Source organism: Mytilus edulis, chromosome 9 (genome assembly GCF_963676685.1).
Source record: "Mytilus edulis chromosome 9, xbMytEdul2.2, whole genome shotgun sequence".
NCBI lineage: Eukaryota > Metazoa > Mollusca > Bivalvia > Mytilida > Mytilidae > Mytilus > Mytilus edulis.
Window position 1 is genome coordinate 51,731,035 of NC_092352.1, and position 27,150 is coordinate 51,758,184.

General features: G+C 33.7%; 2 protein-coding genes across 2 annotated transcripts in view; one reads left to right on the forward strand and one right to left on the reverse strand.

Moving 5' to 3' along the window:
* The window catches only part of LOC139490037 (uncharacterized), a 100,478-nt gene extending 89,723 nt beyond the window's left edge, over nucleotides 1–10,755 (reverse strand). The window contains exons 1-7 of the mRNA XM_071276889.1: nucleotides 10,567–10,755; nucleotides 6,366–6,435; nucleotides 5,715–5,796; nucleotides 4,724–4,815; nucleotides 3,552–3,764; nucleotides 2,558–2,653; nucleotides 508–656 (exon numbers count right to left, since the gene is read on the reverse strand). Coding sequence (XP_071132990.1) covers nucleotides 508–656; nucleotides 2,558–2,653; nucleotides 3,552–3,764; nucleotides 4,724–4,815; nucleotides 5,715–5,796; nucleotides 6,366–6,435; nucleotides 10,567–10,611 — 747 coding nt within the window. The 5' untranslated portion in view covers nucleotides 10,612–10,755. The remainder of the gene's footprint in view (nucleotides 1–507; nucleotides 657–2,557; nucleotides 2,654–3,551; nucleotides 3,765–4,723; nucleotides 4,816–5,714; nucleotides 5,797–6,365; nucleotides 6,436–10,566) is intronic.
* Nucleotides 10,756–17,027: 6,272 nt separating this feature from the next.
* LOC139488561 (uncharacterized) lies at nucleotides 17,028–26,468 on the forward strand. The gene is made up of 5 exons (XM_071274287.1): nucleotides 17,028–17,609; nucleotides 21,024–21,206; nucleotides 22,347–22,473; nucleotides 23,531–23,704; nucleotides 26,179–26,468. Exons 1-5 carry the CDS (start codon nucleotides 17,140–17,142, stop codon nucleotides 26,380–26,382), a joined length of 1,158 nt encoding a protein of 385 aa, XP_071130388.1. The 5' UTR covers nucleotides 17,028–17,139; the 3' UTR covers nucleotides 26,383–26,468.
* The last annotated feature ends 682 nt before the right edge of the window (nucleotides 26,469–27,150 follow it).

The following is a 27,150-nucleotide window of genomic DNA, read 5'->3' on the forward strand; positions in this document are numbered from 1 at the left end:
CATTGCTGTTTTTTAGCTTTTTAGACATAACATAAAAAATAGAAAATAACATTTACTTACATGACTTAACTCAAGCAAGTTAACAAAATTGTAACTATTATTACAAAAAAATGTTTAAATCAAAATAAAGGCAATGTGTTTGTGTGACCAAATTACATGTTCCCAGCGATTAATGTATCTCAAATTCGGTAAATTCAGGTTTATCTTCCATTGCAAACTTTGAACTGTATTTTACTACCCAGTTTGCTGCTCATTAAAGGGGAGTTTCTAAAAACAAAATCTTTCTCTCTATCAAGATAATAAAACAAATGTTCTATGCGTTATCAATGATGCTACACTTATAAAATCTAGAAAAAGATTTTAAAAAAGAATTGACTGAATATGTATTTTCATATATTATATGTGTGTGTGTTTAGTTGGAGATTTTAAAAAAAATAATCCAAAACTAGGTTAATATTGCAGAAAAATATAAGGAATCTGAAATAAAATTCAAAGTCACTTTCTTACCTGTACTTTTATTATTGATCCAGCATTTGTTACAATAGACCAAACACAGGATTTAGAATTCTGGTAGTTGCCACTGCTGACAATAACACCTGAAGGCTTTGCATCTTCCGGTCCATATTCTGCATTAATGACATGATGACATCTACTGACTGTAAATCCCAAGAACACATAGTGATATCCTGATTATGCAGTTTTGCTTTCATTTGTATTTGAGAAGAACATTTGGCAATCATGAGTATATTACTTTCTCTAACAAAATTGAAAATATGTACTCATTATCGAAGAACAATAACTTCGATTTAGTTAATCGCTAAATAACACCTCTTATCTTACCTCCTATACATTTCTAGGAATATGTTTAGTTAACAGCAACATCGTGGAGACCGTGTATTTTCTATATTAGGCTAGTAGGTAGGCGGGGCTTTTTCATACACGGTTAGTAGAGGTGTTATGTCCCTTTATAAAAGCAAAACGGTACTGAGAAAAAATCTTAAAGGTTATCTTTCAACAGACAATGAAAGATTGACATAAACTCATAAAACACATTTAAATCTAACAAGTGCATGCTTATTCAGGTTGTCATTTGTTTTTAAATGATCAATGGAAGTATAGTTTCTTAATGCTTACGGTATTGAAGATTTGCTCACTTTGATATGTTACTAGACTAATCCAACATGTTAAGATAAATTCGTTACATAGTGCACAATTTACTGACCCCATATATACCGTATTAGGTCACTAGCACACTATGTAACTTATAGTATCATGTATCAGTAACCAAGGTGTATCTTCTTGGTCTAGCTCGTACCTCAATTACTATAAGCTTTAAGTCATCTATATTGAATGTACGAAATGATTGTGAGGTGCATTATATAACTAGTAATTTTTTGGATAACCATGACGTCATTTTGAAGATCATTTAGTCTATGTTGATTTTACGTGGTTCGGTATCTTTCACGGATACTATTAACAACAACAGATCAGCTGTATTTGGTGAATGCTGTAATTGTAAGCTGAGCATATAATAAAGAATGGAAAATGGGGAATGTCTGTCTGTTTCATATGATCTTGAACTTTTATAATCGTACATTGGACACTGTTAGAATTTTGTTGATTCTTTTAGTTCTTTTAGTTCTCATTCAATTAACCCTATAGGTCAACTCTATTCGGTGTATGGAATGATTGTAAGATGTACATATCCGAACAACCGGTTTCATCTGACCTTATCTTATTTTAATGGTACATTTATCAATGTTAAATTATGACAGTTTCGTCAATTTATCGGCTAGTGTAAGCGATGGTTAAACTAAATTTGATGTGTAGAATAATTGTAAGTTGAACATGTCCGGCTGGCAAGTTTTACTTGACCATGACCTCATTTATATGGTCCATTAGACACTGTTAAGTCTTTTGTGGTTTGGTCTGTTTCTCAAAAATTTTAAGCAAAAGTGAAACAATAGCTGGTGTAGGAAACGATTGTAATGAGTACATGTATATATTTTAAACGTTTCAAATGACCTTGACTTCATTTTCTTGAAACATCCGTTAACGACAAGTTTTTATGGTTTTGTCAGTTTATCAGATACCATAAGCGAAAGGTCAACAATGTTCGGAGTATAGAATGACTGGTATGTGTATTTGTCTGTCTGGTAGTGTTAATTTGGTTTTGACCTTGGTTTCAGGGTTCTTGATTATTGTTTAGTTTTTAATAGAATTTATGCGACTTTCATACAAGTTACTGGTTTCGCTAGCTATAAAACCAAGTTTAATCCCCATTTCTCTGCAAAAGGAAATGACTTTACAAAAGTTAGGAATATAACAGATGATCTTCATTCATTAGATATGTTTGAAATTTTTATTTTGCTATTTTGGAATTTTCTTTGAAGTTCTGTATTTTTGTTTCTAGTATTTTACTTTTTGGATGTGTTGTGATCTGTTTCTCAAATGCTTTGAACAATAGGGCCGCAATATTTGGTGTATGTGATGATTCGAAAATGCATGTCTGCCATGCAGGTTTCGTGTATCTGTGGAAAAAACGATAAATACAAACCACAATTAGCTTCATCTGACATATCCTGGCAGTCATTGTGGCCATCACAGACAAATTTGGACTTGATTCCTTCTCCACTTCTGCATCGAAAATAACCTATAAATTGAAAAAATGGCTGTTTCAAAATCAATGACTAAAAAACAATAGAAAAGTTGACATACTCAAAATTGTCTGATCGCACCTGTAACCATAGCTATTAAGAGATACTTCTAAACAATCACTGTGCATGTAAAGAGAATACCTGTTTAATTATGTTATCTGACATATACATATAGATACATAATTAATCCAAATAAGGATAAAGGATGTGGGGTATTCGTTCATGACACAAAATCAGTACATGCACAGCAAAAAACAAAATTGTTTCATTGACATCTTAAAAATATCTTTCTTTGTTGAAAAAAAAATTCATGAACATAAACATTTTAAGTTCTTTTGAGTCACCTCTGTTCCTAATGTTCACATTGACCTAAGGGTTTGTATTTACATAAACACACGACGAGAACCACATGTGGAGCCGGATCTGCTTATACTTTTAGAGCACATGACATCACTTCCGGTTTTGGAAGGGTTTTTATTGCAGTCTTTATTTTTCAATGTTGTGTTTTGTATTCTGTTGTTTGTCTTGTTGTCATTTTTTTTTGCTATTGTGTTGTAAGTTTGCTTTCAATATAAGTTTGAATATCGCTTTGATATCTTTTGCATCTCATTTAGCATATTACAATTTCGAAATAACAATATAATAAATGATATTCCACAACTAATATGTTCAGCACGTCGGTCTGATCCTTGTCGAGATAAAATATTTTCTGTGCGAGTGTAAATGATATGTCTTTTCATGTCAACATTTTTAAAAAAATGTTCAACTAAGTGCATTATCCAATATAAACAATTTAATCGATAGTACGTACATTTGTGTATTTACTCAGACATGTCATGATTCGTTAAATAATCATAAGCAAATATTAAATTACATTTATAGAAAAAGACAAACCTTTCAAAACTGCCTCAGCTTTACAAAGAAATGGTAATTTTCTCAAACAATTATCAAATGTCCCATATCCATCTTTTTTAATGTGAACACAACCCCCGTACCCTGTGTCTGGCTGGTTATCTTCCCATACAAATTCCTCTAACTGCAAAGTTTTATTTATGTTACTCCATAAAGCCTCATTAGCCGTCAACCAGCTTTCCCACCGACTTAAACCTACATGAAGATAGTGTTTACGTTATCCACACAAATAGAGAGAGTTCACAGTTCATTTTTAGAAAGTACACTCTCTAATTGTTTTCTTGATTTATTTTATTATACAATTTGGGCTGTACCAATGATGAATTTCTCCAAATTCAGATACATATACAAGTTTAAAAATTGAGTCAGTCCGAATCTTGTACCCCGAATTATAAACCATTTTATCATATCTAGAGCAAGGGTGCTGTCACAAAATGATCACCAATTATACTTGTAATATGTTTATTGTCAACTGAATGTGCATTATTTAAAAAATGTGACAGCGCATATAATGTTAATTCAAGCTTTCAAAGTGAGAATGAGAATCCTCTTCATACGTCTTAAAATAGCTATTAACTGGAATCTGTTTGTATTGTCATGATTACGCTTAAATAAACTATGATCAAAGTTTAGTAGTCAGCAGAGAACCAGCTCATAGTATCAATCAGCTTCTTTTATTAATCCTTCAATCCTTTACAAAAAAAATTCAAAAATACCAGACGCGCGTTACGTTTTCAAACGACTCAACAGTGACGGTCGAATCAAAAAGATAGTACGAAGTTGAAGAGTACTAGGTTCCTCAAATCACGAACGATTAAACCAAATACAGCTATGTTAATATTTATTTTTACTGTAGTAGAAAATCATTAGGATTTCGAACTATTCAGATAATTAATAAATATGTTATCAATGCTATTCTTTATTAATTGATCATTTTAATTTTGTGTAATGATCATTGATAAAACCGTAAATATTATATTTTGAAAGTCCGGTTATTTGTCATATAGTGCATCTTCACACTTATGTGAAAGTTAACAACTTTGTTATCATCGATTTTTGTTTGAAACAAAATGCATAGGGTATCGAACTGTAACCTAAAGAACAATATTCTATCACATTAATTAGACTCCCTTTTTCTGGCATAATTGACTAACCTGACCAATAATATTCCCACGTTGACTTTGCTAGATGGTCAACTGCTTTTAATTCATCCACATCTAGCACCCAAAACAAATGCTGGCCTTGTCTGTAAATACAGCAATGAATATAGCGTACCATGGTATTCATTGTGTTACTTAGCATTCTTATATGTAAATATTTGAAGCAATAGGGGCACAATATGTTGGTTTTTAATTATATGAAATGGTCATCGTAAATAATAAAAGTGTTTTTGGGAATGCATTGAAAATAATTTGTTTCTATGCGAGCATTTTTGCGAAAACTTTTGATTACTGCTTTTGTTTCTATTCGTGTGTTATTAGGATTTTTGCTTCTAAGCATGCTTTTATTCGAATACAAGAAGAAAATATTTTGGTTTCAATATATATCTATATGAAACATTGTAAGTGGTCATTTTGTGTGTGTGTTTTTCGCTAAATATACGCAGTTTCGTTTGTTTTTAAACTCAACAGATGTACTTTAAAATTAACAGAACAGTGAGTTCAGGAGCAAAAAAGAATTTATTTGGATTAAATTTGTCAAACTGTAAACTGTGAGACTTGTCTTGGAACGTAATATATAAAGCATCATACAAAAAGAGAGCAATAAGTACTTCAAAAAGACACAGCAGTCTATTATATATATTTAGGGAATGACAGTAATATTTTTTCTGTCTATGAAGAAATAACATCAAAAATGTGGTGTACACTGAATAACTCGAGGTGCTTGTTATTTTAAAGTGTGCACCACATTTTTTATGTTATTTCGATTAGACAGAACAAATATTACAGTCATTCCTTATACTTTAATTTTAAGCAGCGGTAAATCATGAAAAAAATGTTGTTGATGTCACATGATAAGATTACGTTTATGATCTGATAGACAAAACACTGTCAGCCAATCAGAAGACGCGTTACTGTAACATACAAAATAAAATTATTCAAGAATATTCAAGAAATAGGGTTGCTGTTTTGGATATCAACTTACCGTTTGCACGTCCTGTCGGCATCACTCCAAATCATTGGTACGTCCACAACAGAGAAACAGTATCCTCCATTAAAATATTGACCTGGATATTAGAAAACAGAGAACAGAGAACAGACTTAATACCTGTGCTTTTGGTGTATGCCCATATATTTTTCAATTATGGGTTGTTTGCCTGTGCGAGAGCTTTCATGTGTTTATCACTTGGATGGATAGTTGTCTCATTGGCACTCATACCACATCTTCTTACATCTGATTAATAAGAAAATTGGGCAACCGATTAGGAGTATTGAATCTTGAAAAGTACAGTTTATGACGAATGATGAACATATTCTTTTGCTAAAACGAGCAAAATGTGTACATGATAACAATAAAGAGTAAAATAATAAAAACACTTAACTCCGAGGAAAATTCAAAACGGAAAGTCCACAATCGAATGGCAAATTTGAACTTTAAATACATCAAAACAAATGGATAACAAAAATACAGTATATGAAGAAAAGAAAAACGTTCTCGACCGCGGTCTGAACTGATCTGATCTGCCTGATAATCTAAATTTCTAGTTACGAAATATAAAAATAGAATGTCACTATAGTTTAAGTTGATTTGACCAAGTAATTTTATATCCGTCTTATCGTTCAAGTATGGTTGTACCTGTGGGGCAGCTGAATTCGATGTTCCCAAGACTCCCTTCGTTTTCTCTGGAGCTAACCTGCGGGTAAATCTGAAAAAAATAGATATATAAAAATAAGGGTGTGTGGTATGAATGCCAATCAGACAAACAACTATCCAGCAATGTTCATATTAAGCGGATGTAAACAATTATAAGGCACCATACGACCTTCGTCTATGAGAAAACCCCATACCAAATAGTCACCCAGAAAAGGTCTCGACCTTGAAAAATGTGAAATATTTCAAACGTGACAACTAACGCCTGTTTCTAAGAAACTATCAGTAATACATTTACTATATTTACAGTAGATTTTTACGAAATTTCTGATTTTGACTCTTAATTATAGTATCAGGGCTACGGAAATCAGCATCGTAAAATACATCGTATATTATTATTGTTAAAAAAATAAATTAACATGGTGTTAAAGAATAAAAGAGAGCCGTGGTGTAGTGGTTAGTGCATCGGACTACTATCACAAAGGTTCCTGGTTCAATTCCCGTCTGGGATGAAAATTTCAGGGACTGAATTTTCGGCTCTCCCTTGACACCATTTGCGAGTATGGTCTTGAGGAAACGATGATAGTCGGTCGGAAGGGGACGATAAATGGCTGACCCGTGTTAAGAGAGAGCCATATCTCTTGCACGTTAAAGACACCCTTGTAGATTTCGAAAAAGAACAGGCTAATGCCGCAACAAGGCAGCACTCGCACCAGCAAAGTGGAAAGGGATTAATATAAGTTGCAAAACTTGTTTCCCAATCCACTATAAATAAATATTTTTAAACAAAGAATAAAACATTTTGCAATGTACATGACTTTGTTGTACTGCTTTACCAAATTTACAACCGAATATAAATAATAAAATTATATGAATAAATATATTTTGTTTTGAAAATTATCAAGTTATGACCCCCCAAGGGTGACTGGGGAATAGCAATAAGGTCACTTGGTCTTCTTCCGACCGGAAGTAAAACGCTAGTCGAAGTGGGGCGTCCGATAGGCTGTGCGGGATGTATCAAGTTCGCAGTCACGTCCGGTCAGATTGGGGACGTTAAATCCGATGCCTCGTGTAAAGAGAGTGCCACGCTCTTTGCAAGTTAAGAACCCTTGCAACAACTCTTTGGGGGGGTCCGTAGGTGGCCTGTTGCAAGGCAAAATTTCTGTCCCTATCCAATATACCCTCGTTTCCAGTGGCAGTCCAAATTCCGCCGACGATCATCCCAGATGGCCTCTCTTGTGACAAGACCTACCAATTGTATTTATTGTTAACTTGTTCTCGTCCTGAATATGCATGAAATATTTGCCACTGGACATTAAGCAACCAACAATCTATCAATCAGGTTAGGAAATTCAATCATGAGAGGCATTTTTAGCTCACCTGGCCTAAAAGGCCAAGTGAGCTTTTCTCATCACTTGGCGTCCGGCGTCCGTCGTCGTCCGTCGTCCGTCGTCGTCCGTCGTCCGTCGTCGTCGTTAACTTTTACAAAAATCTTCTCCTCTGAAACTACTGGGCCAAATTAAACCAAACTTGGCCACAATCATCATTGGGGTATCTAGTTTAAAAAATGTGTCCGGTGACCCGGCCAACCATCCAAGATGGCCGCCATGGCTAAAAATAGAACAAAGGGGTAAAATGCAGTTTTTGGCTTATAACTCAAAAACCAAAGCATTTAGAGCAAATCTGATATGGGTAGAATTGTTAAACAGGTGAAGATCTATCTGCCCTGAAATTTTCAGATGAATCGGATAACCCGTTGTTGGGTTGCTGCCCCTGAATTAGTAATTTTAAGGAAATTTTGCTGTTTTTGGTTATTATCCTGAATATTATTATAGATAGAGATAAACAGTAAACAGCAATAATGTTCAGCAAAGTAAGATTTACAAATAAGTCACCATGACTGAAATGGTCAGTTGACCCCTTTAGGAGTTATTGCCCTTTATAGTCAATTTTTAACCATTTTTCGTAAATCTTAGTAATATTTTACAAAAATCTTCTCCTCTGAAACTACTTGGCCAAATTAATCCAAACTTGGCCACAATCATCTTTTGGGTTAGTAGTTTGAAAAATGTGTCCGGTGACCCGGCCTTCAAACCAAGATGGCGGCCATGGCTAAAAATAGAACATGGGGTAAAATGCAGTTTTTAGCTTATAACTCAAAACCCAAAGCATTTAGAGCAAATCTGACAGGGGTAAAATTGTTTATCAGTTCAAGATCTATCTGCCCTGAAATTTTCAGATGAATCGGATAACCGGTTGTTGGGTTGCTGGCCCTGAATTAGTAATTTTAAGGAAATTTTGCTCTTTTTGGTTATTATCTTGAATATTATTATAGATAGAGATAAACTATAAACAGCAATAATGTTCAGCAAAGTAAGATTTACAAATAAGTCAACATGTATGAAATGGTCAGTTGACCCCTTTAGGAGTTATTGCCCTTTATAGTCAATTTTTAACCATTTTTCGTAAATTTTAGTAATCTTTTACAAAAATCTTCTCCTCTGAAACTACTTGGCCAAATTAATCCAAACTTGGCCACAATCATCTTTTTGGTTAGTAGTTTGAAAAATGTGTCCGGTGACCCTGCCATCCAACCAAGATGGCCGCCATGGCTAAAAATAGAACATGGGGTAAAATGCAGTTTTTGGCTTATAACTCAAAACCCAAAGCATTTAGAGCAAATCTGACATGGGGTAAAATTGTTTATCAGGTCAACATTTATCTGTTCTGAAATTTTTAGATGAATCGGACAACCCGTTGTTGGGTTGCTGACCCTGAATTGTTAGTTTTAAGGAAATTTTGCTGTTTTTGGTCATTATCTTGAATATTATTATTGATAGAGATAAACTGTCAACAACAATAATGTTCAGCAAAGTAAGATTTACAAATAAGTCAACATGACTGAAATGGTCAATTGACCCCCTTAGGAGTTATTGTTCTTTATAGTCAATTTTTAACAATTTTCATGAAATTTGTAAATTTTTACTAACATTTTCCACTGAAACTAATGGCCAAGTCCATTATAGATAAAGATTATTTTAAGCAGCAAGAATGTTCAGTAAAGTAAGATGTACAAACACATCACCATCACCAAAACACAATTTTGTCATGAATCCATCTGCTTCCTTTAATATTCACATAGACCAAGGTGAGCGACACAGGCTCTTTAGAGCCTCTAGTTATTTTTGTTAGTAATAGGAGACCATTAGTATGCAAATACTTTTTTTTATGCCCCACCTACGATAGTAGAGGGGCATTATGTTTTCTGGTCTGTGCCTCCGTTCGTCCGTCCGTTCGTCCGTCCGTTCGTCCGTCCGTTCGTCCTTCCGTTCGTCCGTTCGTCCGTTCGTCCGTCTGTGCGTCCGTTCGCTTCAGGTTAAAGTTTTTGGTCGAGGTAGTTTTTGATGAAGCTGAAGTCCAATTAACTTGAAACTTAATGCACATGTTCCCCATGATATGATCTTTCTAATTTTAATGCCAAATTATAGTTTTTACCCCAATTTCATGGTCCACTGAACATAGAAAATGATAGTGCAAAGTTCAGGTTAAAGTTTTTGGTCAAGGTAGTTTTTGATGAAGTTAAAGTTACATCAACTTGAAACTTAGTACACATGTTCCCTATGATATGATCTTTCTAATTTTGATTCCAAATTAAAGATTTGACCCCAATTTCACGGTCCACTGAACATAGCAAATGATAGTGCGAGTGGGGCATCCGTGTACTATGAACACATTCTTGTTTATCTTATATTACATCCTCATATCACCAAACCAGGAAGAACGTTATCAACTATCAACTTTAATTGCGTCGTTTAATAATCATGCAGTTTACTCATTGTCGTGAATCGGTACCCATTGCATAAAAAGGTGAGAGATAAGTATCTCATATTAGCTTTAAAAATGTAGGTCTGGACTAAAGATGCTGTCCCTTGTCTCTTTAGTCAGATAACTATTTAATGTGATAAGAACAAATCAAAACATGATTTTTTTTTCGTTTGCTATCAAATAGTATGTAGAAATAAAATTTATAGTTTTGCCTAGTTTTTGCTTTAACTGCCATTTCTCTTGTGTATCTCTAAATCTTAGTAGTTTCACGGTCCTAGCAAGAATGGTGTTCGAATATTTAACGTAAGCTTGTGGTCAACAGAAAACGGATGTAACCTTAAAAAAGATATACAAATCTTACCTGAAGACCAAGAAATCCAAAAAATAATGAAATATTTAATTTCATTTTTGCATATTAAGATAATTCGTACATTAAAACTTAATTCCGTAATCAACACATTTTATAAATGTGAAACTGTTATTTAAATAAGTCAAAAACTGGTACGATCTGGAAAGAGAATGTCGTTTTCTGAAATCAGATACTGGGTTCGTTATGGTCTGATACTTCAGTGCATTTATAGGGAAGTCTCCGCTAGAGGATCACTGAACCACCAAAAAAAATACCATTTAAATTTAGATATTACATAATAAAAAAAGTTGCATTGTTCCTTATACATGAAAACGATTTTCAAATATGTATAGGTTACACAAATAAGTGTAACGGGCGGTTACATCAGGCGACGATGTTTCCAAAATATTGCGGTACAGGGAAAGCGTTGGCTTGTTTTATAAAATTTAATTTTCATTGGCGAGACGACTTTTCTTTAAATACTTTGTTTTTTCAGTATTTGATTCTGTGTTATTTTTTAAGGTAAACTCGAATTGTACTGAAGTATTCTGGAAAAACAGTAGACCATATAAAAAAAGAAGATGTGGTATGATTGCCAATGAGACAACTCTCCACAAGAGACCAAAATGACACAGAAATTAACAACTATATGTCACCGTATGACCTTCAACAATGAGAAAATCCCATACCGCATAGTCAGTTATAAAAGGCCCGATATGACAATGTAAAACAATTCAAACAAGAAAACTAACGGCCTTATTTATATAAAATAAATAAACGAAAATCAAATATGTAACACAGCAACAAACGACTACCACTGAATTACAGGCTCCTGACTTGGGACAGACACATACATAACAGTTGGTTTCCCGGTATGGATTGTTTTACATGCTAGTCATTTCGGTGTTCTTTGTAGCTTTGGTGTTCTGTGTGAGCCAATGCTCCTTGTTGAAGGCTGTACACTAACTTATAATTATTTACTTTTTACACATTGTGACTTGGATGGAGAGTTGTCTCATTGGCACTCATACAACACCTTCTTATTTCTATGTATGATTAAGGTTCATCATAACAAATGGACAAATATGGCCGTATTTTCAACTCAAAAACTACTCTGTGTACAGACTTACCTGTGCTGTTTGGAAACTTTTTATGCCTAGCATCCACTAGATATATAAAAGTTATATGCATTTTGGGTATCTTTCTTGGTTTTTGATGGGCATTTTTTTTCCTTTCTGCAGAAGGTGTAAAAATAAACAAACACCTGAATTACTTTGATACTGTCCACTCACTGACTCAGATAAACTCTTTAACTCACCTATACACCGTGTAGAACGCCACATGCGGGGTGTCCGCTATGTTTGACATGGGGTGGCAATTTTGAAGCGACGAAAAAGTAACAAGGTAAGTTCAAGCATCAAAATTTCTTATTTTTAGAACTCTCAGTACCATATAATGTATTGCACGGAAGGTACCGCAACATAATCTATTTCCTGAAAGCAGAAACAGTCGTTTTCAGTGTTCAGTTTTCTAAAACACCTCGCCCTAGTTTTCCGTGTTGCAGATTTTGAGGCTTTATATGCAAATTTCGGTATCAAAAACTACTGTACACAGCAATCCTCCGTATCATTTATATAGAATTGTATTCCCCTCATTGACTTATACCAAATATCAGTTTCTTAGTTAAAATTAATTGGTTTTAAAACTGTTATTCATCAAAATATAAAGTGTCGCTCGGGGTGTCAGATTTTGCGTCGCAAGGGGTAGAGGCTTGCCATAAAAAATACATATTTGCATGTAAATTAGTCTTCATATGAAAACATGGTGGAAAATCACACAGTAGTCCTCAATATAAGATATGCCCGCAGCCTCCACCAGCCAAATGCATCATAGTTCATCATCAGGTTCATCTTAAAAGCATTCGTGCACGCTGCAAAAATCGATCACTCCTAAAAGAATTAGAACACTATTTCCAATGAAACACTCACCGGCATCTTTTTCAGCGAATGACAACACAACTTCAGGTAATCCTGATGATACTACAATTGTCAATGAGAAAACAACGACTTGTACACAAATATACAACGGAACAGGTTTACAAGAAAATATGATTCAAGACAGTTATTTCGTTCATAATCGCCCAGCTAGAACTACATACCTTAAGTTTGTAATTTGTCATCATAACAGTGTAGGTGTGTTTGAATTAAAAAGTATCAGATAGAGATCGATTTATAAGAAAATGTATTCTTTTTTATGACAAGCCTCTACCCCTTGCGACGCAAAATCTGACGCCCCGAGCGACACTTTATATTTTGATGAATAACAGTTTTAAAACCAATTAATTTTAACTAAGAAACTGGTATTTGGTATAAGTCAATGAGAGGAATACAATTCTATATAAATGATACGGAAGGTAGCTGTGTAAAGTAGTTTTTTATACCGAAATTTGCATATAAAGCCTCAAAATCTGCAACACGGAAAACTAGGGCGAGGTGTTTGAGAAAACTGAGCACTGAAAACGACTGCTTCTGTTTTCAGGAAATAGATTATGTTGCGGTTCCTTCCGTGCAATACATTATATGGTACTGAGAGTTCTAAAAATAAGAAATTTTGATACTTGAACTTACCTTGTTACTTTTTCGTCGCTTCAAAATTGCCACCCCATGCCAAACATAGCCGACACCCCGCATGTGGCGTTCTACACGGTGCTATAGTTGTGATGATACCTGTTGTCCATGTCAATTCAGGACAATCAAAACAATACAATCCGGTTTTACCTGAGGGAGCATCTCATAGTTGTACCACAACTTAGTTAATTTTCCCACCTTTTGCATGAAGCAAAAAAAATGTCCATCAAAATCCAAAAGAGGTTTTATCTTTCTGAAACACAAAATGCATTTAACTTTATTATATCTAGTGAATGCCGGGCATTAAAACTTTTCCGACTCCACAGGTAAGTCTGTACTCAGAGTAATTTTTGGCATGTAAATACAGCCATATTTGTCCGTTTGTAAAAACTTATGATGAACCTTAACGCTATAAATGAGTTTTTCTGTAACATGGATTAGCACTGGTTGGGTTTCGTAAGAACAGAGGGACTAAAATAGAAGGAAAGCATATTGATTGCATTATCAAAATAAGAATGAAGTCAAATAAATAGCATACTACAATCCAATAACCTCAGGAGAGCCTTGGTGGCCAAATGGTCTAAGTAGTTCTACTTCTGTAATTACTGATATAACCAGTCAACACTGAGGTTGTGAGTTCGAAACCCGCTCGTGCAGGTGCACTCGACTCAAATCTGAATTGACTAGGAATGACAGTCAGTTTTCCTATCGAAGGTCTGTAGTTTTCTGCGGGCACTCAGGCTTCCTCCACCCATAAAAACTGACTGCAACGAAATAGCTCAAAAGTGGCGTTAAAAGTAGCAATAAAACACCAACAATAAATCAATCTAGTTACCTCACAATTTTAACTATGAAACAAAACTTATTTCATAAATAATAAAATTTTCGATAAATCTGAGAGAAACTGAAGAACTGTATTGTAATCGACTTTACATTTCTCTTTTGAGACATAAAACTTGTGCATACCTTTTTTAACTTGAAATGGAAAAAAAAATGGGGCAATTAATTTTTATTTGCTAGATAATAAACATGTTTGTTTTTGAAAAAAAAGTACTAACATTGTTGTACACCAAATTTGAGGTGTATGACAGAGAAAGGCTGTCAATTTATCGCTGATTTTATTTTTCCTTTCATGCAAAGGCTTGGACATGGTCATGGTCAATTCGTTTATTGCGATTGTTCTAAATATGTGTTCGAAACACCTTGCATTGTCATCTATGGATTTTAGGTGGTTGGGTAGGATTTGAAAACGATTTACTTATAGGTTAGACAATGGAAAACCATGTACTATGAAAATTAGAGGGGGGAACTGACTTTTCATTGGACGAGAATGGTGAGTATATTCTAATGAAATAATAAAGCATAATTTAATCTTATCAAATAATTCCATTTGAAACTATTATAGTATACATGTAAGTAATAATCATGATAATTCAATCAAGAAAACACAAAAGGCACACTAAATTCTTTGGATTCTTTCATTTAAACTGAAAATGCATTTCTAACAGCCGAACGGCAGGAATAAGTTCAAAAATACATATTCATGTCATTGACTCTAAATATGGCTACAGTAAAAATATTGTTTCAAAACAAGCAATTTTAATTTGAAGTCATTTTTAGGCTTGTCTGATCTCAAAATGAGTAACCACAGGGGCAGAACCAGCCATTTTCAAAGGGGGTTCCTGATCCAGGATAAAAGGAGGTCCACCTATATGTCCTTGATTGTCCAAAAAAGGGTGTTTCAACCCCCGTATCCCCTAGTGGATCCGCCACTGAACCAGATAATCAGGGCAAAGACCTACTGTCTCTATCTTAAGCGGCCCACAGACCTCTTACCAAAATGATTTTGCCTGATTATCTAAAACGTTTTCTCCATATTAAAAACTTAATGAAACACACTGAGGCGTTTGGAAAGGGTGAGCATTTCCTGCTTTTTGCAAGACGCCCGCTGCTTAAAAAAAATCCTCAAATTAGGATAGAGTAATCAAATATGTTAATATTGTTTAATCTTTCAATTATATGGTTTTTTAAGTGTCATTGAAGTTTCTACTTCACTGTTTTCAGTTTGAGTTGGTGTTAACTGTTCTCACCATTTTATGTTTGCTGTTCCCTGTTTTTGCCAAAATAGAGGTGTTGTTAACGTGTTAACAAACACCTTATTGACCCCCCCCCCCTTTTTTTCCCCTCCATTTATAATTGGCACTGGCTACGGTTACATGGAAATGTAACAATAATAAAATAATTATTGTTACATTGGAGACTAATTGCCGGAATGCAGGGCTGGGTTAGGAACCGATTAATTACGAATGTAACAATAGTAATTGAGTCTACGGTTCATTGCATTATTTTTACATAAATGCACTTCAATGTACGCTGGGACTAGTGATATGTATCAAAATAAAACTTGAACAATTTTATTTGGATTTTACAACAATGCATACAATGCGTTTTAATTTTATTTACAATGACAGTTTTTTGGGGAATGTTTTAGTCCGATGCATTTTGGTGAAACCACTCTAAGCAGCCGTTACAAACGAGTGATGCAGCAATGAGCACGTCAGTATTGCATACTGTACAATTCCATTCTGCACTATCGAATGACTATTGCGGGTTATTATATGATTTTATATTCACCTCGCTCCGATTTCAATATCCAACTTAATAGCATAGCTGAAAAACCTAATAAAACTTAAAAACTTAAAAGTCAATTTGAATGCAGTTAATGTTAAAACAGTTGCCAACATTCATTCGTTCATCGTTGTTCTTATTTTGCGAAAAAAAATAAGCAACAAAACTAGGGAAGGTTTAGTTTAAGTTTAATAAATCTACCGTACGTTGAAGTGCAGTAATGTACCAATAACTCAATGTAACCGCAGACACAAATATTATTGTTACATTCGTAATTAATCGGATCCGTACCTCACCCTGTATTCCGGCAATTAGTCTCCAATGTAACAATAATTATTTTATTATTGTTACATTTCCATGTAACCGTAGCCAGGGCCTTTATAATTTCGGAAAGAACTGAAAGAAAAATTACTCTGATTAAGTAAATAGTTGAAATAATCTTATATTTTTTATCTGAATATATTCTTTGAAAAAAATATATACCGGAACTGGGAAGACGTGTTACATTTTGATAAAAAAAAAATCTCTCAGGGCTTAGCAATATATTTACCAAATAAGTTATATAATTATGTATGTTTGAAAATAATTGAGAGAGAAATATTGTGAATCTTCCCAAAACCAAGACAAACAAACTTAGAAGATGTTGATGACAGTTTGACATTTTCACAACTCCAACAAGCACTGCTGATATACATTTGAACTTCACTGGCTTTTCGACAGCTTTCCGTAAATCTCTTTATTTATCGATCATTTGACCTCGCCCCTTTTCTTTTTTTTGAAGAAAGACACTGCTTACATCATTAGACAACAATGACCTAACTGGTAAAACGTGCAAAATAGATAAAAATATAAATACACTGAGGAATCACTGTTATTGCGTCCGAATCATATAAAAATGGTTTTATGTGACAATTATAACTATCATGATTGGTACCAGGCAGTGCTCGTTGGTGAAATACGGTTTTTTTCTAATTTCAAGTCAGAGACCTGTTTCTTCTTGAGACTCGGAGTCATCTGTATGATTTACAATAAATGATATACACTAATTCACTGTACAGATTTACTGTATCGATAAATGCAATTATATCATTGAAACAAGAATTTGTTTACTATACACATCCTTGCTTAACTTGCTTTAAATTAGTCAAATTTTATATTTTCATTTTCCGGAATTTGTAACCGACTTGTTTTGAGATTTTACAATCAGACAATTAAAAACCAATAGACGGCGCTACAGTAACAACCGGATGTTGTCATTATTTTCGTTGATCTGTGGATGATCTAGTTGAAAAATACACTGAAGTACCTCCCATAAACATTGACAGCTACAATGGCAACATGTAAACGAACCATTAGCAACGAAGAATCAAGTTACAGCTCAGACATTGAATTTTTTCCTAACTGTAAAAGACATCAAACTAAAAAGCCGAAATTGACAGACGGAAAATTGAACGATGTTGGAGTTATTTTCTCGGAGAAGCCTATATCTATGGATAACTTGATTCAAAATCTTAAAATTTTACAGAAAGGATCCAGTGGATCTGGAAACTTTCCCACCACCATTGATTCACTCAAAATGTTCACCAGGGACCTTCTAACTTTTTCATTCCCTTGTGTCAGTTGGAGTAAGAAATCGACACTACCATTAGCATTAATGTTACAAGAAGAGGAAATAGAACAAGAATCGTTAATGATCATCTGTACAATTAATAAAACATTATCTGAATTCTATGAAAGAACGAGGTGTAGAGAGAATAACAATCTTCCAAATTTGATATTAACTGACAGATTGAGTAATAGGTAATATCAGGGTTTAAGCTAGGATTTTGAGGGCTTTAGTCACTTTTGCGCGCTATTAAAATCAACCTTATTTTGTGTAAAAGCAAGGGGCCAATGATGTATATTACTAGCTTCATCTTTTGACTTTGTCAGATTTTAAGGGATTGAGGCACCAGCATGATTGGCAGTTATTGTATGATTTGACTGTATTGGCCATTATTATGAAAGATTCTGACATGGAATCCAGAAATTTAGTTCACAATTTCTCTTCAGTTTGTTCCAGGGGTCATTCCTGATCAACAAAAGTTGGATTCTATTTTTTTTAAACAAGGAATCACAGCAGAAATTAACTTGCAATGATTATTTCACTGCATAATCATCATCCATATAAAAGGTCTAAATCGATATTTGGAATCATTTCTTTCAAGTTGGAAATGTGTAAAATCCTTTTTGGAACTATAATAATGACTGAAAGTAGGTTGTAAACAAATCAACAATAGATCACGTTTACTACTTTCGGTTTTAAAATGAAACGAAAACGGGAAGTGACACGTAGATAATAAATTCAAAACGAGTCCGGATTCATCAGGAAATTATCATTTTTTGATTTAAATTCCTTTAGTAAGAGATATTTGTCTCTCTCGTTTAATGATTCTAAATGAAATGATTTCGTATTTTACGTTTTTTTAAAGTCTATAAATAGTCAAAGGAATACTTTTACGCATGCGTAGAACACAATACAGGAAGCACCTGTTTACCTCGTGAAAGTTTTGAATAAACACATTAAAGTTCTTTATTTTAAATGGAAATTGTCGAAAGTTTTTTGATGAAAATTTAAATCAAATATGACGAAAATGCCTTCGAATGACGAATCTACGACAAATGAACTTCAGATCGTTGGAAAAATATTGAAATTCAAATGCAAACTGACCGGGTTGTTACATTTTTGATTAATTGACGAAACTAAACTCCTAGCTGGTTGTTGAAATGACTTGCCGACTGACTGGTTTTCCTGGGGAAATAATTATGATGATTATTCAATTATGGGGTTTAATAATAATTAACGGATTAGTGACCCATCCGATGGCGATAAGCGGATTAGTTGTAATCACAACTTGTAACACCTGTTAAAAATGTTAATTACCTGGAGGTCATAAACTTGTCAAAAACATGAAGACAGGTAGATTTATAGTTTTTATTGCGAATTTTTTTTTACACTTTCAAAATTAAAGTGACGAAATTGATTTTAAATACTTTCGTAAATGAGAAAACCCTTTCGTAAAATACGAAAGTGACGAGCGCTAGCAAAATCACTGGTATTAAATATTCCAGTTTAAAAACTTCAATCAAATGTCATGTTTTTCATCAACCATGTCTACATTTTTTGTTGATCAAGGTCTGAAAACTGCTTAAAGACAAAATAAACCAGACTGAGAGGGACAGTCAAACTCATAAATCGAAAATAAACTGACATCGCCATGGCTAAAAATGAAAAACAGACAAACAATACATTTTGAAGTACACATGACACAACATAGAAAACTAAAGAATAAGCAACATGAACCCCACCAAAAAAAGGGGTGATCTCAGGTTCTCCGGAAAGGGTAAGCAGATCCTGTTCCACATGTGGCACCCTTTGTGTCGCTCATGATACATGTATAACAAGTATGTAATAAGGTATACGTACATGTATCAGGTCCATTTGCGCCCAAAACACTTTCGCACCCCACACTTTCGCACCTCACATTTCGACATGATTAAAATTAACACAAAAATGAAATACTTGTGTTTGTTGTCAGAATCACACTTAAATTATAAAATACAATGAAAAAATAAATTTTTTATAACAAAACACTTACATGTACATGTACCATGATATCAAAAATAAACCTTGTCAGAATCTCAAATTATTTAGAAACAATGACATATATATTTATAGCAATGCACTTCGTAAAATTGGGCGCGAACGTGTGAGTGTGAACGGACTTGGGGTGCGAAAGTGAAAGGGGGCGAACACAAATGGGTGCGAGCATGATTGGGCGCTAACGGACCCGGATTCAACAAATCCGGTAGGTCACATTCATGAAAAAGAAGGTGAGGACACTTATGTAAAAAATGTAGTTTAGGTTCACGTTTAAATTGATAACCTTATACATTTTGTACATGTTATAAATTAAATGTTTATTGAATAAATATATATGAAAAAGAAGATGTGATATGATTGCCAATGAGGCAACTCTCTACAAGAGACCAAATAACTTGAATATTAACTATAGGTCGCAGTTCCACCTTCTACAATTACATAGCTCATACTGCATAGTCAGCTTCAAAAGGCCCTGAAATGACAAAAGCACATGATATTAAACATTTATGACAATACATGTACCTAATCAAAGTGTACAAAAGAGGGACGAAAGATACCAGAAGGACATTCAAACTCATCAATTGAAAACAAACTAACAACAACATGGCTAAAAAAGAAAAAGTTAAACAATCAAATAATAATACACAAGACACAAGAAAACTAAACATGCTAAAAACTAAGCAACATGAACCCCAATTAAAAATAGAGGTGATCTCAGGTGCTCTAGAAGAGTAAGCAGATCCTACTCCACTTGTGGCACCCATCATGTTTTCAAGTTATTACAAACCTGTAAATAGTCTAAATTGGTAGGTCATTTGGTTAAAAGCAGTGGCGGATCCAGATATTTTCGTAAGTGGGGGCCCACTGACTGACCAAAGAGGGGCCCGCTCCAGTCACGCTTCAGTGATTCCCTATATAAGCAACCAAATTTTTTCCAAAAAATGGGACCTGGCCCCCCCCCTCCCTAAATCCGCCCCTGAAAAGGAAACAGCATTGTAGTTAGGATATAAGGAACATATTTGATATCATCTTTGAAACAGATATTCGGTAACGATCAACCAACTCCAAAAAGAATCTAACAAAACATTATAAAAGCTATTTATATTACAACAATGTACAGTTTTAAAACAACAAAAATACATATATATATATATATATAAGGGGCGTTATTCATTCTTCAGTGATAGACAGATGCCTGGATGCATGCATTTCAATATAAATCGTAACAAGTCTAAAAGTTGTCATCTTAAATTATCGATCTACATTTTAAAGATGTCTCTTCCTAGAAGGGCTTAATTGTTTTTTTTAACTTCTTGTTTATTGTCAAACTTATTTTTTAAATGGTTGAGGTATTGGTGGAAAATACCAGAACTAAAATTACAATATTTTCTTGATTCTGACCAAAAGAAAAAAACCACCGACTGCCATCATTTAACCAAAAGGAAACCCCAAAGGCATAAACACGCATACATATATAATAAATCATTATTATTTTTTACTTTTCATTTATCATGTTTATAATAACTTTATTTTATTTATATTTTAAATTTAATACATATATTATTTTGTAGACTGTTTGAACATTGGTTTCACAGAATATTTTTATTTGTTTCTGGTATGAAAGAAATCCTTGAAAAGTTGATAAATCCTATACCAGTTCCACCTGGAAGATATTCTGATCAAGAAATATTACAAGAAAGTGTGTTCACTCAAATATTCCTAAAGTTTGCACAGATATGTTTTCTCAATCCAGAGTAGGTACTGTATATATATACATGTATATGAGAACAATGTTTAAGGAGGTAGACCTACATTGTAGGTTAAGGGAAATAACTCTTAAAATCATTAGTACGTTTGTGTCAGCCATTTTCATTAATATGTTCTAAGCTTCTAGGATACATAGATTATTTCCAATCTGTTTCAGGTAAATGCTTAAAATTCATTGACGAAACTTGACTTTTACAAACGCATAACTGATTTAAAGAGTTATCTCCCTGAACCAAGGTCTACCTCCTTGATCTATTCCAAAACACATTGTTTTGAAAAACAAAGTAGCCAATTCAAATCTTTTACATGTTATTGACCATGTTGACTACAAAATGGAGTATCCAAGTTTGAAATTATTTGATTTTTATGATCTGACATAATAAATGTTTTAGGAAAAAGTGAATATCATTAACTACATTGTACATTGTAATATATATAATTTTTTTACTAGATTCTATAAAAAAAATATGTATTTTTGATAATAAAGGATCATAAAGGAATGGTTGAAATAAAATTAATAGATACATATACATGTATAAAAAATAATTGAGCAAATTAGAAAAAAATTTAAATACCTACATTCATGACATTATGTACATGACATATGGTATATTTTTTTTTAACAGTATTAGCTTTATATGTACGTATAATAATAATTAAATAGTGTGTTCATATAGTTTGAAAAGTTTTATTAAAATCTCTATCAAGGATCTAAATTTTCAAATTAAACATTATATTGTTTTGGCTTTCACAAATGATATCGGATATGTTCCTCACGTCGTAACTACAATCCCCTTCCCTTTCATGAATTTGACCTACCGAATTAGACTATTTACCGGATTTGTAATCACATAAGCAACACGACGGGTGCCGCATGTGGAGCAGGATCTGCTTACCCTTCCGGAGCACCTGAGATCACCCCTAGTTTTTGGTGGGGTTCGTGTTGTTTATTCTTTAGTTTTCTATGTTGTGTCATGTGTACTATTGTTTTTCTGTTTGTCTTTTTCATTTTTAGCCATGGCGTTGTCAGTTTGTTTTAGATTTATGAGTTTGACTGTCCCTTTGGTATCTTTCGTCCCTCTTTTGCAAATATACCAATTAAATATTCTTGTCTTTTTTCATTTCAGAGTTGGCGAAGCTAGCAAAAAAAGTTTAAAAATAAGAAATAAAACTGTTGGTTATATATCTGATGTAAGATTTTATCAACATGAAACTAAAGCTGGATCACCTCATTTATTAATGTTGATGGTAGAGGTTTGTACAATATTAATTTATACAAAAATATGAAGAGATATTGGGTAAATGTTTCTGAGACAGCAAACCAACCCAGAGATTATTTTAACAGTTTTCAAGAACTAATGGAAACATGTACATATATACATACAAATAAGGAGATATGGTATGAACGCCAATGAGACAACTATCAGCCAAAGTTCAAATGAAGTGGATGTAAGCAATGATAGGCAACCATATACAGCCTTCTTCAATGAGAAAAACCTATAACTAATGGACAGCTATAAAAGGCAAGGACATGAAAACTATATATGAAACAATTCAAATGAGAAAACTATCAGCCTTATTTTTAATAAAACAATTAACTAAAAAGAAACCTGACAAGCATTCTCCCTGATAACCACTGAACAACAGGCTCCTGACTTTGGACAGGAACATATAGCATGTGGTGGTATTAAACTTGTTTGCTGGTGCCAAACCCCTCCCTTAACCTGGGATAGTGGTGTAACAGCACAACATAAGAACAAACTCTGTTAAAAAGATCTTAACTCATTAAAATAGAGTCAAAGCAGAAAACTTCTTATGAAAAATACAGACTGGACCTTGCAGAGTATCTATATACTGTAAATTCAGAAATAATTGTGTGCATTTATTATTGCGATTTTGTCATTTACAGGTAAGTCAAAAATGCCATTTTAATTTTTGTGATGTTAAGAAAACTCCTGTTTGATTCATACAAAAAAAATTAGAGGACTGAATTTTCGGTTCTCCCTTGACACCATTTGCGAGAGTAATAATGGTCTTGAGGAAACGATGATAGTCTGTTGGAAGGGGACGGTAAATGGCTGACCCTTGTTATGAGAGAGCCATATCTCTTGGATGTAGAGACACCCTTGTAGATTTCAAAAAAAGAGAAGGCTAATGCTTCTACAAGGCAGCACTCACACCCGCAAAGTGGAAAAGGATTAACATAAGTTGCAATAACTTGCTTCCCAATCCACTATAAATAAATATGTTTAAACTAATATCTTATCCTAACATATAATTAATTCCTGAACTTTTAACCTGTTTTATTAAGGTTAAAAACAATGGTTTAAGTCAGACAGATGGTGACAAGGATTCAGCTTCTCCATGGATAGAGGGACATTTGGACAAATGTATACTAGACCAGATAGGGCTCCAACTCATGTCTGATATTTGGAACTCAACATTTGCTCCAAGTACTCTTGCAGTTGTTTGTTTTAGGACTGAGGTAACTTTGAATTTCTGTGTTTATAACATATGTGTGTTTCTCTTTATTGACTGTTAAACTTGTAATATACATATTGCAGTAGAGGATAACTTACGGACTTGAGATACATGTATGTTATGAATTCTGAGTCTATTTATTGAGTAGGTTAAAAATAAATATTTTTGGAAATACCATAACTGATTGGTTTTCTAATATATTTTTATGGCCTTGCAACGAAGTTGTCGGTGCCATATAGTTTTTACCCTTGTCCGAAAATTCTGTAATTCCGAAATTCCGTCATTCCGTCATTCCGCAACAAACCATTATAAGGAGTTTTTTTCTAAACATCTTCAGATATTGGGCTGATTTTTGGTATGTGAGTTAACCATGATGAGTTACAGATCAAGTTTAAGTTTCATTCCGCTCCGCTAATTTTTGTTGAAATTACGGGCTTTGGACTTTGATAAATGATTGAAAATCACAGTTATACTGATTTTTTTTCTATACGCTTCCAGATTTTGAGCTGATTTTTGATATGTGGCACAACCATCATGTTTGTGTCCACATGTGTTATTGAAATTGCAGATTTTTCAACTTTTTGGGACAGAGCCATTCGTGTCGCTTTGACACATCTAGGTTTTGTCGATCCTGCAACTTTTGTTGCAGAAAGCTCGACATAGGGATAGTGATCCGGCGGCGGCGTCCCCGTTAGCTTACTTCTTAAAATCTTTATATTTTTGAAGGTGGAAGACCTGGATGCTTCATACTTTGTATATAGATGCCTCATGATACAAAGTTTCCGTCAGTCACATGTCCAATGTCCTTGACCTCATTTTCATGGTTCAATAACCACTTGAAAAAAAAGTTCAAATTTTTTGTAATGTTGAATTCTCTCTTATTATAAGTAATAGGATAACTATATTTGACATGTGCGTACCTTGCAAGGTCCTCATGTCTGTCAGACAGTTTTAATTTGACCTCGACCTAATTTCATGGATCAGTGAACAAGGTTAAGTTTTGGTGGTCAAGTCCATATCTCAGATACTATAAGCAATAGGGCTAGTATATTCGGTGTATGGAAGGACTGTAACTACTAAGGTGTACATGTCCAATTGGCAGGTGTCATCTGACCTTGACCTCATTTTCATGGTTCAATGGTTATAGTTAAATTGTTGTGTTTTGGTCTGTTTTTTTCATACTATATGCAATAGGTCTACTATATTTGTTGTGTGGAATGATTGTAAGGTGTACCTGTCTAGCAGGCAGATGTCATGTGACCTTGACCTCATTTTCATGGTTCAGTGGTCAAAGTTAAGTTTTTGAGTTTTGGTCTTTTTATCTAATTCTATATGCCATAGGTCAACTATATTTGGTGTATGGAAATATTTTATGATCTTTATGTCAGTCATGCAGGTTTTATTTGACGGTGACCTCATTTTCACAGTTCATTGTACAGTGTTAAGTTTTTGTGTTTTGGTCTATTTTTCTTAAACTATAAGTAATAGGTCAACTATATATGTTGTATAGAAGCATTGTTAGCTGTACATGTCTGCCTGGCATGATTCATCTGACCTTGACCTCATTTCAAGGTTCATTGGTCTTTGTTTAGTTATCTTGGTTAATGTTCTGTTTATGTGATAGTTGTAATAAAGCTTAGCTTTATACTTAGGACTATCAACATAATATCAATGATTAGTATAGAAGGCGAGACATTTCAGCGTGCGCACTCTTGTATTTACAAGCACTTAAACTTTGCCAAATGTGATTTTGGTCTCTTTTTCAGCTAAGGTTTAATTTCTTTAAAAACAAAATGGAAATGGGGAAATCCCGGAATATGTCAAAGATACAACAACCTGACCAAAGAGTAGATAACAGCTGAAAAGCCACCAATTGGTCTTTAACACAGTGAGAAAACCTCACACCTGGAGGCAGACTTTAGCTGGCCTCTAAATAAAAATGTGTACCAGTTCCTAGTTCAATGTAAAATGGACTTCATACTAAACCTCAAAACATATAAATGAACTAAAATTAAAAAACATCAACGACTAATAAAGTCCAGAGGCTCCTGACTTGGGACATGCTCAATAATGTGGCGAGATTAAACATGTTTTGTGAGATCTTAAAATATCAATGTGCATATACAATATTAGGTCAATGTCAGAAATATATCAACTTTTTTGTACTCAGCGCAAAACTGGGGAAGGGCTTGGTAGAACGTCGCCCCTCCCCAGTTTCTCAGACTCATACAAAAAAGTTGATATTTTTCTGACATTGATATTTCAGTCAGCTATTATTTTTGTTCCACACATTAATTTAATTTAAATGAAATAGTGTCTAATTGCTTCTTAGATTATAATTGCACAATTGGACATAAAGGAAAACTTGGTCAGAATTTAAAGCACATATCATCAAAGTATAGGATTATTTTTCTTTCCAATATTAATATATCTTAATGAAGTCCCTAATTATATCTTTTACAATATGTTTACTTTCAGGTAATTTTCATGTTACTGGAAGCAGATTTAGAACACTATGAAGCTTGGCTATTAAATAAAAATGTGGATATCTTCAAATCATGTATACAGTACACCAGATCTTATAATATCATGGTAGCAGATGATAGGAGACAGCTATTAGACCTACTATTTTGGTTGGGATGTACTCAAAAAGGAGACTTTGAACGTTACTTTTTCTTTTAATATTATAATAAATCATGTTTATTTTATGTGAATTGCTAAGAAATTTGTATATTTTATGTAAATATAAGAATCTTTGTATGCTATATATAAAAAATTGAAAACAACACATTTTATAATTTCTTGCTTCCGAAGCACTTTTCTGGATTTACCTTCATCAGGAACGCTCAATGCCAAATATTTGAAATCCAAAGATGTATAAGTACCGAAACCGTTGAAGAGCTATATGTTAAAAATACCTAAAATACATAGCCAAATTCATCTAAAGCCAACTTTGCCTGAGGGAGTTGAAACCTTAGTTTCTTAATAATTTCAAAATTTATAAACGGAAAATTTTTGTAAAGTTTGTTTAATCATGTCAGTACCAAAATACTGACTACTGAGCTGATGATACCCTCCTTGTGGACTTCTGTCACAGAAAGCTTGACATAGGAATAGTTATCCAGCGGCGACAGCAACAGAAGCATAAACAAACTTCTTGGAAGCTTAATATTTCAAAAGGTAGAAGACCCAGATACCCTTCATACTTTCCCTTATGTAACGAAGTTTCTATCTGTCTTATTTCCATTGTCCTTCACCTCATTTTCATGGTTCATTGACTCCTTTGAAAAAAGAGTTAAGATTTTTAGTATTCTTGATTTCTGTCTTATTATGAGTTATAGGATAACTATACTATATTTGGTTTATGGAATGGTTGGAAGGTGTACATGTCCATCTGGCAGGTGTCTTTTATTTTTTTATTTTATTTAATGGCCCTGCAACAAAGTTGTC

What these genes read in the sequence shown, in the direction of transcription:
- LOC139488561 (XM_071274287.1), top strand. Translation starts at nt 17,140, where the DNA reads ATGGCAACATGTAAACGAACCATTAGCAACGAAGAATCAAGTTACAGC. An exon ending in ATATGTTTTCTCAATCCAGA is followed by an intron (nt 21,207 to 22,346) that starts GTAGGTACTGTA and finishes TTTTCATTTCAG; the next exon opens with AGTTGGCGAAGCTAGCAAAA. An exon ending in TATTAATGTTGATGGTAGAG is followed by an intron (nt 22,474 to 23,530) that starts GTTTGTACAATA and finishes TGTTTTATTAAG; the next exon opens with GTTAAAAACAATGGTTTAAG.